This window comes from Silurus aristotelis, assembly GCF_946808225.1.
Source record: "Silurus aristotelis genome assembly, chromosome: 5".
NCBI lineage: Eukaryota > Metazoa > Chordata > Actinopteri > Siluriformes > Siluridae > Silurus > Silurus aristotelis.
In genome coordinates, this window is record NC_139578.1 from 14,239,886 (window position 1) to 14,250,338 (window position 10,453).

At 38.5% G+C, this 10,453-nt stretch overlaps 2 protein-coding genes across 2 annotated transcripts in view; both read right to left on the reverse strand.

Annotated features, from left to right (window-relative positions):
• The window catches only part of ppp2r5b (protein phosphatase 2, regulatory subunit B', beta), a 31,412-nt gene extending 28,350 nt beyond the window's left edge, over window positions 1-3,062 (reverse strand). The window contains exon 1 of the mRNA XM_083542337.1: window positions 1,133-3,062. Coding sequence (XP_083398463.1) covers window positions 1,133-1,328 — 196 coding nt within the window. The 5' untranslated portion in view covers window positions 1,329-3,062. The remainder of the gene's footprint in view (window positions 1-1,132) is intronic.
• Window positions 3,063-3,065: 3 nt separating this feature from the next.
• Window positions 3,066-8,851, reverse strand: batf2 (basic leucine zipper ATF-like transcription factor 2). Its single transcript, XM_083542344.1, has 3 exons — window positions 6,098-8,851; window positions 5,671-5,778; window positions 3,066-3,785 (listed from the first exon to the last, which is right to left on the reverse strand). The coding sequence occupies exons 1-3, from the start codon at window positions 6,230-6,232 to the stop codon at window positions 3,477-3,479; spliced, it is 552 nt and encodes a 183-aa protein (XP_083398470.1). The 5' UTR covers window positions 6,233-8,851; the 3' UTR covers window positions 3,066-3,476.
• Window positions 8,852-10,453: the final 1,602 nt, after the last annotated feature.

Here is a 10,453-nt window from a genome sequence, read left to right on the forward strand (position 1 = left end):
CAAATTCTACTGCCCTAGAAATAAAACTTCAAGGAAATCCCAAATGAATCCTAGGAGAATCATAAAGATGATATGTGAATCACAAATGTCTTGTGGGTGTCTAAATGAAAAGAACAAAATTTGAGTCATATTTGAGATCATTGCGAAAGGAGACATCTTTCTTATAAGCGATGGTAAGAAATAAACTGACTTTGGATTACATCTGGCCATGATTTGGTGAGTCATCAAGAAATTTGTTCAATATCCTGTGGTGGAGGATGCTATCTTCTGTTTCATAACACTACAAGTGTACCTGAGCTATGTTTCTTAGCAGCTTGAGTGGTCAATGTGATAAGATGATACAGATGATTTAGAGTGATTGAATGTGGGATTTATAGGTTTTAAACTGAAACCCAGTGATTTTGTGTGTCTTTCACCATTCTTCCATTGTAGCTCTTGAAATTAATCATTTGATGTCTAAATCTTTTTTTATATAATGTGTAAAAAAATATGTGTGTACTGCATCCTGGACATAAATAATGAGTCAACAAATAGTGACTACATACAAGAGCAAAAGAATATTGAGATTATTTTCACGTTTTATGTGGCCCTGCACCAACACATTGCCTTTTAATGCTGACTGATAAATCTTCCCTCGAATAGTACTAAAATCTTGTTCAAAATATTGTAACAAATGTACATTTACGCTCAGGAGTAATGGATAGTTTCCAACCTAAACTTTTCAGAGTCCTGAAAATCAAATGTGCATGAATGGATGCGTTAGAACAGTTAACGTGCTGAAACCATGAAATATGCTTTGATCAGGTCATCATATTTCTGTAATGGATACATCATATAAGAATGGATACTCATACTTTAGAAGATTTGGTCACCTATAGGGTTTTAACCGGATGTGTATAATCATAAAATATTTACATTTTAAGTAGATGTTACAGGCCTAAACATTTTAGTTGGTTTTATTAATTGAACACACCTAGGTTTCTTTTGATCCAATAATACTTTACAGTCCTGCACTTTAGACTTTTATCTTCCAGATCTCTTAATGGACTGAGGAACTTAAATGATGTTCATGGAAGGAACTCTCTAATAGACCGTATGCCAGGAGGCATAGTCCCAGGAGCCTGTTACCTACCTTTGAGCAGAGGCAGAGCTGTGAGCTCCACCTGCGAGCTCTGGTAACGGAACTGCGACGAGCTGTGTGACCTTCTCTGGCGGGCCCTGCGCATGGAGCGGCGTGGAAAGCCATCCACCTTCTCAGCACTGGGCACAGAGAAGGCCGCTGTGGGCGAGGATGGACTCGACGGAGGAAGCTTGGTGGGCTGATCCATGGGTGCGAGCCTGACAGAAGCCTGGTGTCCGTAATGGAGGCAAACTGTTCCTTGGTGCCTTGTACAAAACAGCAACACGGACACACACACAAAAAGAATATGACCAGAACTAAGCAAGAAATAGAAATTGGCTTAGTCAGGATGAGGCGAGAATGATAAGTGCTGGATTTAGTGGATCCCTGTGTTGTTGTTTTTTTTAAATAAGCCCCCTAAAAGGACACTGCCTTTAAAATAAGCACATCTCCCAGACAACGAGCGATGAGGAAATCTATAGCTATCTACTTATAGAAATATGGGGGTGCACAGACACATCCAGCGCTACTATAATGAATGCGCTGCCGTATTGGCGTCATTGGTAAGTCATCAGCATGGATTCTGGTCTTTATTCTAATATTTATAGGATCGACAGATCAGCTTAGAAATCGTCGCTGGATGAAGAATACAATAAAGATGCGATCAACATGCCGTTTTCTTTCTTTTTTTGTCTGTTTTTCTTGAATCAATGTCGTCCCATGTTGGAGGTCTGGAAAAATAGGTGTGGAAATATAAATCCGAGATAGAAATAGAAATCAGATGCCTCGTCCATACAGAATAAATTGCATCAGTTATTGATATGATGTCCTGTCAAGCCAGGTGCTGATTCTGTGGCTTAATTTGTAGGCCAGTGGTTCCGTCTCAGAAGCCTGAAGGTGTTTCTGGTCGGTTTATCGAGGGATGGTGAGTGTGATCCGGATCAGCGCTGGTGTCCGCACAGGGAGATTGAGAATTCGCTCTGCAGGGCGGAGAATGGCGACTTCACACCCGCGGACATGTGTGCATCAGCAACGGCAACCGCGCCGTCACAGCGACCCTTTTCTTTCTCTCTTGTCTTTCTCCAAAAACCAAAAAAAAAATGTAAATAATCAGCGGAATCTGGATGGCAGAAAATTTAAATCCGCGCTCGAGTATTTTGATGTGTCCGGTTCCCTCGCGCTCCGTCTCTTGATGCCTGAGCGCGCGCAGGTGCTGCAATGGAGATGGAGGCTAAAAGCTACCACACTGCGGATGACGCTCGCCTCCCGTCTCCACTGGCTTATTTATTTAATTATTTATTTACTCACATGCGCTTGCGCTATCGACCTTAAAAACGTTTGTAGTTTGTTGTTGTTTTTTTTTAAATATATATATTTTTTTCTTTATCCTTCCCTCGCGCGCGTTTTACGCACCAATCTGACCAGCACCGACGTCGATTTATTGTCTTCTCCCCCCACTACAGTTTCTTTAAAATAAATCCGAGATCATGATCATCCATTTGTCTGGAAGGCGAGAGCCTAGTCGTTGTCTGTGTCTCCTTCCTCTAAGCCCTCTTCTTCCAGTCTCTCTCTCTCTCTCTCTCTCTCTCTCTCTCTCTCTCCCTCTCTCTCATTAAAGCCGCGGTATTTTGGGACTGACATTGCAGGCGCACAGAGCCATTGTTCTTATAGCTCCATCACATATCCATCATAACCTCACACACACCACATTAGCTCTCTCTCTCTCTTTCTCCATCTCTCTCAATCGAAACTAAGGATCAGATGCAATAGGGATGAAGGGAGTGTTGATCAGCCATGTCCCTGTAGCCTCGTCCTTATCATGGAGCTTATCAGCCTCATCTTAAACCCTTCAGCCATTTCTCCTCAATCATCCCCATCCCACACTTGATGAACAATACGTTTCCATTCGATATAAACAGAAGCACGTGCAAGAAAATCAATCACACTGCATATATTTCATGTTATTTATAAAAAAAAAAAACAGATGCGGGCTGCTTATTCAGTGCTTTCGCATCAAACTTGTTTACATTCCGGTTACAAATATACACATTATATATGATTTATTATATATTAATACCCCTTTGTTTATTATACAGATGAGCAGCAAATGGTTTGTGGCCAACACAAATAATTTGGTTGGTGTACATGTTTTATCACAGTCTGCACTGATTGTTGTATTTGTCAAATATAAAAATAAAATTGTGGAGTAAATAATAAAGCTTAGTACATACAATGTAAAATCTTAACAACTGTGACCAGCACCTTCTAGAGCATATTAAAAGCTAGATCTATGTTGTAGTAATTTTGGCACAGCTACAGATTATTAGTTTTTAGCTTTATCATTTAGCATCTCTTTTCAAAATTGTGGAAATCTTATATCTGGGTCCCATGTTGTCCAGTCAGCCCTATCCAGGAGCTCAGAAAGAGAAACGTCCGGTGTAATTGGATCCGTCATTGAAAGTATGGACTGGTCACCAGGGTTTGGGTTAAAGGGTTGAGGCAAGTCTGAGGTAGACATGTCTTGATTGGAAGGTCCAGACCAACATGATAGTATACAGTGGGGTTCATGTTCTTTTAAGGCTGTAGTGTAGCAATGCAGTTCTTTCTGTAGTTCGGAAATTTCTTTCACCAAAGCAGAGTTGGAACGTTCCAAAGTCTGCAGTTCCTGTATAGAAAAGCAAGACGTGAGTTAGAATTTCATGTTAAAATCACTTTATGATTATCTTACAAAGCTGTTGCATTTGAAGAGAAACACTGGTTCCCCTTCACATTTATGGAAGTAATACAGCAATCATGCAGATTCAGGTCACAAATTTCAAAGAATGTTTACATCAATTATCAGAATGGGGGAAAATGTGAGCTCAGTGACTTTCACCGTGACACTGTTGTTGGTACCAGATGGGGTGGTTCAAGTGTTTCAGAAACTGCTGAGTTCTTTGGATTTTTAGACTAAAGTCTCTAGCATTTACACAGAATGTTATGAAAAACAAAAAACATCCAACAGCAAAAAAACAACAGTTCTGTGGCCGGAAAAACCACTAACGAAGTCAGAGAAGAAAAGCCAGACTGTTTAGAGTGGAGATGAAAACAAACTCGAATAATCCCTGTTTGAACAGTAATGACCAGAAAATCTCCTCAGACCTCACAACACCATGAACCTTGAGAAGAAGCCCACAGTGGGTTCAATTCCTGTTAGTTAAGAACATAATTTCCTCCACTGAGGATACAGTGGGTACAAATTCACCTAAACATGACAGTTTAAGATTGGAAAAGGGGCAGGTGTTCAGCAACTTCTGAAATACTTAAACCAGCCTATTTTTTCTTCATTCTGATAAATGACTAACATTTCATTATGTAAAATGCATGTTGTCATAGTTATAACAGTATATATTGTTAATACCTAACACAATTTATCACAGGCTATGGTCACAGTGCACAACACAGACTTTCGTAATTATTACTGTATATGGGTTATTAAAATATAGTATTACATGCCTAATGATTAGCCACAGTACACCCTTAAAAAATACTTTCTCAATGGCTGTTGACTACATAAGTATTCTTTGCTTCTTAAATAGGTCCTGCTTGGAATCCAATATGACAGGAACATTTTCTGTTGTTTAGCTGTGCATTGAATTTAAGTTTCCCCCAGCAGGAATGTTTTTTTAAACCCTTATGGATGGTAAAGTACACCTTTTGTCTAGAGGCTTATGTGAGTGTTTAGATTATGAGGTTTAATACCAAGGTCAAAGAGAAGGGAAAGTCCAAAGTTTGTACAACCAACAACAGAACAGAAAGTGAAAGCAAAAGTTTGTTTTTACAAATATTGAACTAAATCAAAGAGAATATTGGCAAAACAGAGAAGAGAACAAAATTTAGTACTGAAAATATAGTAAACGCACATCAAGTTTCACAAAAGTGTTTCATTGTAGTAATAGTAAGAAAGTGAAAGCTCTATAAGCATATGGCATAAGTTGGGCTGAAGGAATTTGACCTCAAATTACCATAACTTTTCTCCTAACAGACAGAGTTTCCAAGAAATGCCTGCCTGAGCAGGCACATTAGATCACGCACACACACACACGCACGCACACACACACACACACACACACATTTCCCCAACTCATATAATGATCCATGTTATAAAAAAGGTCATATAACAATGAAAGTTATACTATAAGCAGTTATTTCACTCCTGCACATGAACACTAAGTATAATACAAAACCTCATTCATGTATTTCCAATTTTTGGCCAAAAAAGTCCACATTATACACTTTTAAAAACACATTTTTGATCAGATAAACTTTTGAAAAGCCTTTAGTGGGGTGTTTCCTAATCAGAGACGATACAATACAAAAGTGGAAGAGGTCAAAGAGTTCAAACTATTTAAGAACACGAAGAATTATAAGTGTGTATCAAATGATCACGATTGAAATAGCAGGTTTCATGCATAATTAAGATGATGGACTGGCATGAGTGAACAATGCAGGTGGTTAATAAGGTAGCTGAATAAAGGTAAAAATGGTGGCCTATGGAAAAGTGCACAGACCTCATGGAGCACATCTGCCCTTTCTGTCTGCTTTTTGCGACTCTTCCGAGCTGCATCTCTGTTTCTCTGTCGACGCTGATACATCCTTACATTCGATTTACCTGTGCCCTGAAAATGGTATCAAACCAAGCAAATTTACATAGTAATAAATGCTATGTCAATACATTTATAACAAATGCATTATTAGTAGTAGTAGTAGATGTAGTAGTAGAAATGGTTGAGGAAACATCATTAATATTTATAATAATAATATTATTATAATTACACCGAATATAGGATACTATATTCATAATTATATCAGTGCAGTATTATAAATATTGGTATTGATACTATGACTACACATCTCTATGTATGCAGTTGCTTAAAGAAAAAAGTGTATAATGCATAATATGATAGACTTCATAAATGCGTGTAATAAAGGCTTTACCCATGTCTGTGGACTGTTCGAATCACTTTCAGAGAAAGAGCTCGTTTCTTCGTCGACCTTATCCATGAGCGCAAATGGCATCTCGAAAGAAATGTTGTGCCTCTCCTTTGCTTGATTTTGTAACGATGTGACCATGTTACTCCAGGGTGAAGAAATATCGAAGCTCTGGTCTTTCTGAGCCCTTTAAATACGATGCATGTGCTTTTCTTTTCAGGAAAGACGAGTGGGCTTGAAATGACGCAACCCGGGGGGGAAGGCTATTGGACTTACAGGGCTGAACTGACGTGATCTTTGTCCTGCTTTAGTTGATACTCAGCGACTGAACGCAGCTTCTTTCACTTTCACATTATTTGAAACGGGCGCGTTCGCGGAGGTGGCGAGCGGAAGGCAGGACACATTGCGCCAAGACACACTTCCCGTACACTTCACCCTTCCCGCTCGTGTGCTCATTAAAGACAACACCCCCACAGCCCTTAGGCTCCATACATACACCCACACACACACACATACACACACACACACACACACACTCAAACACTATCCCTGTTCCCTTGACCAACACTGAAATAAATCAAGCTCATAATACAGGCTTAGCAAAAAGGCAGCTCCAACACTGTACCTCTCACCACATTTCGTGTAAAGCAGTAATTAGGGCTCAGTTGTAAACCGTAAATCTTTGATAAACTCTACGTATCACTTTTAAGTGCATTGAGATTTTTTTTTTATTGGCAGTAATGAGCTTGGACAGGATTAGAAATGAGTTTATTAGAGTGACAGCGCATGTAGGACGTTTTGGAGACAAGGTAAAGGAAGGTGAGATTGAGATGGTTTGGACATGTGCAGAGGAGGGACATGGGGTATATCGGTAGGAGAATGCTGAGGATGGACCCATCAGGAAGGAGGAAAAGAGGAAGGTCAAGGAGAAGGTTTATGAATGTGGTGAGGGAAGACATACAGGTAGTTGGGTTGAAGGAGGCAGATGTAGGGGACAGGGGGGTATGGAGACGGATGATCCGCTGTGGAGACCTCTAATTGGAGAAGCCGAAAGAAGAAGAATTGTCGCATTTGCTTTATTGTGTCTGTGAACTGACTGGTACGGTGGCCGAGAAGTGCAAAACTCATTAACAAATCAGAAAACGAATCAACAAATTAGAAAACACTAACAAATCCGAAAACAACATAACAAACGCAAAAACAAAATAACAAATCCAAAAACACAACGACAAGTCAGACAAACCGGAAATGCTAGGTATAGTTTGTGAATTAAAACTTACCGGTCATTGGACGAGACACCTGTCTTTCAAGATATACAGGAAGTATTACATCTTATAACTATGTTTCTTGTACATGTGTAAAGTACTTTTGTGTAAAGTTTACTTTTAACTATTTTTTATTTCGATAAGGACACCTTTAAATATAAGAAAATGAAAATAACAGAAGTAAACATTGGCAAGCAAGGAGAAACTGTTGTACTTCCTGTATATTTTGAATGACAGGTGTCTCGTCCAATGATTGGTAAGTTCACAAACTCTACCTACCGTTTCCGGTTTGTCTGACGTTGTGTTATTGGATTTGTTAATTTGTTTTTGGATTTGTTAATTTGTTGTCGGATTTGTTGGTGTTTTCTAATTTGTTAATTTGTTTTCTGATTTGTTAATATGTTTTGCACTACTCGGTCATTGTAGACTAGTGTAATATTATAATGTGTAATTATTAATAAAGCACTCTATCTATCTATCTATCTGTCTGTCTGTCTGTCTGTCTGTCTGTCTTACACTTTAGTGACATTTGTTTTTCCATGACTGTCTTCCCAGCACGAATGACAAGTTTACCTGACAAAACAGCGTGGACGTGAATACCGTCATCTTGGTGCACTGCTTTGTATAAATAAACAAACACGATTTGTTTTCTTCTCTTTGAAGGTCCAGCTGTGTTTTGTTTTGTTTTTTTACCCAACGCAATGCATTATGTAGTAGTCAGACAAAAAATAATAACTACGACCACCATGTCGGCGGTCAAGTCAGATACAAACTCCAGCGTGGGTGTCGGCTATACTGAGGTTTACGGTAAAGCCCTGGACTGCTGCTAGCTGCTGCATGTTTAGTGAAAACGTTTACGTGGGATTGTTTGGGGAAAATCGGTTTGCCTAAAGCCTAAATATCTTCTTAAAGACGATGATTACCCTAATTGTTATGACTGTATGTTACCCACAACCTGCAAAAATATTGCAACAGTTATAACACTAAAATATAAAAAGATTTGCAAGGTCTCCGATTATTCAGTGCCGAGTCGGAATGAATGACTCATGTCTCCTGCTTGCATCAACAAAACATCTGTAATCGTTCCAGATCCCGAATTCCCCAGAATTTCCCTGGTCATGCCTGAATCAGGGAATAAATGTGGCAGAGAAAAATGCACTTGCATAAAGTGACTCATGGTCTGGTCACCCAGAGCTCAAAGAAACTTTAAAACTATGATTACGTTTCCTATGATGATGAAATTAATGTGTAGACAGAACCCTCATGGCGTGTTTCCATAATGGCAGGTTTTTGATGGGATAATGTTGATGGTGGTGATGATGATGATGATGCCACATTTTTCGCAATAACTCCTGCCCTTAACTCCTAATTCACAATTTCTTTATAAGCCTGTTTTTAGAACAGCCTTTATACATAAGCTAAGCCATGAACTTGAAGACATTGTCTTAGACCAAAAATATTGGCTAAACAAATCAGCTAAGCACCAATATGGCAAAAAAAATATTTTAATGTTTGAAATAATTGGTCAGGAAATTGACAAAAATTAAACCAGAGGTGCCCAAATTCTTTCCTGTGAAGGGATAAAAAAATCTAAAAAAAAAAAGCTTGATGAGGGGCAAGGGCCAAAAGAACATGTCACTTTATATCAAAGTGTATTATAATATCAATTAAGCTGCAGTTGCTTCTCTTATTACAGATGACATAATATTTAGAATTAAATAAATAAATAGAAAACATGACTCTTTTATCTCCCTAATTTTTATTTCAAGTTATTGAAACGTATAGTACATAAGCAATACATCCATATGCTTGTCATATTAGTGACCTCTAATGACAGATATACCATTTTCCCTACAAAAAGACCTGCAGGAATCAGGCAGGAATATTATACAGGTTTCCTACAGGATTTTCAGCTCATTTTCCTGTAGAAATGCCTGCAGGAATTCTATGAAGGAAAAATTACAAACCAGATTCCAAAAAAGTTGAGACACTGTACAAATTGTAAATAAACACAGAATGCAATGATGTGGAAGTTTCAAATTTTTATATTTTATTCAGAATACAACATAGATGACATTTCAAATGTTTAAACTGAGAAAATTTATAATTTTTAGGGAAAAATAAGTTGATTTTCAATTTCATGGCATCAAAACATCTCAAAAAAGTAGGGACAAGGCCATGTTTATTACTGTGTGTCATCCCCTCTTTTTTTTATAACAGTCTGCAAACGTCTGGGGACTGAGGAGACAAGTTGCTCAAGTTTAGGAATAGGAATGTTGTCCCATTCTTGTCTAATACAGGCTTCTAGTTGCTCAACTGTCTTTAGTCTTCTTTGTCGCATCTTACTTTTTATGATGCGCCAAATGTTTTCTATGGGTGAAAGATCTGGACTGCAGGCTGGCCATTTCAGTACAAGGATCCTTCTTCTACGCAGCCATGATGTTGTAATTGATGCAGTATGTGGTCTGGCATTGTCATGTTGGAAAATGCAAGGTGGTCCCTGAAAGAGACGATGTCTTTATGGGAGCATATGTTGTTCTAGAATTTGGATATACCTTTCAGCATTGATGGTGCCTTTCCAGATGTGTAAGATGCCCATGCCACACACTCATGCAACCCCATACCATCAGAGATGCAGGCTTCTGAACTGAGTGCTGATAACAACTTGGATTGTACTTATCCTCTTTAGTCCGGATGACATGGCATCTCAGTTTTCCCAAAAGAACTTCAAATTTTGATTCGTCTGACCACAGAACAGTTTTCCACTTTGCCACAAGCCATATTAAATGAGCCTTGGCCCAAAGAAAAACACTGCGCTTCTGGATCATGTTTAGATATGGCTTCTTTTTTGACCTATAGAGTTTTATCCGGCAATGTTTTTTTGTTAGGCCGTAAATCCTCCTCCCACACACTTTAAACAAACACAGAAAACATTTGCAAGAATACAGTAATTGTATTTTTTAATACATTTCATTATTTCAACATAAAAACTATTCCCTATAAATGTTTGGTCTATCGTGCTATCTGCGAGAGACCGGGAAAGAACAAATATAATACACAAAAGTGAATTAAAAGTGTGTTAGAGATTAATAGGAAC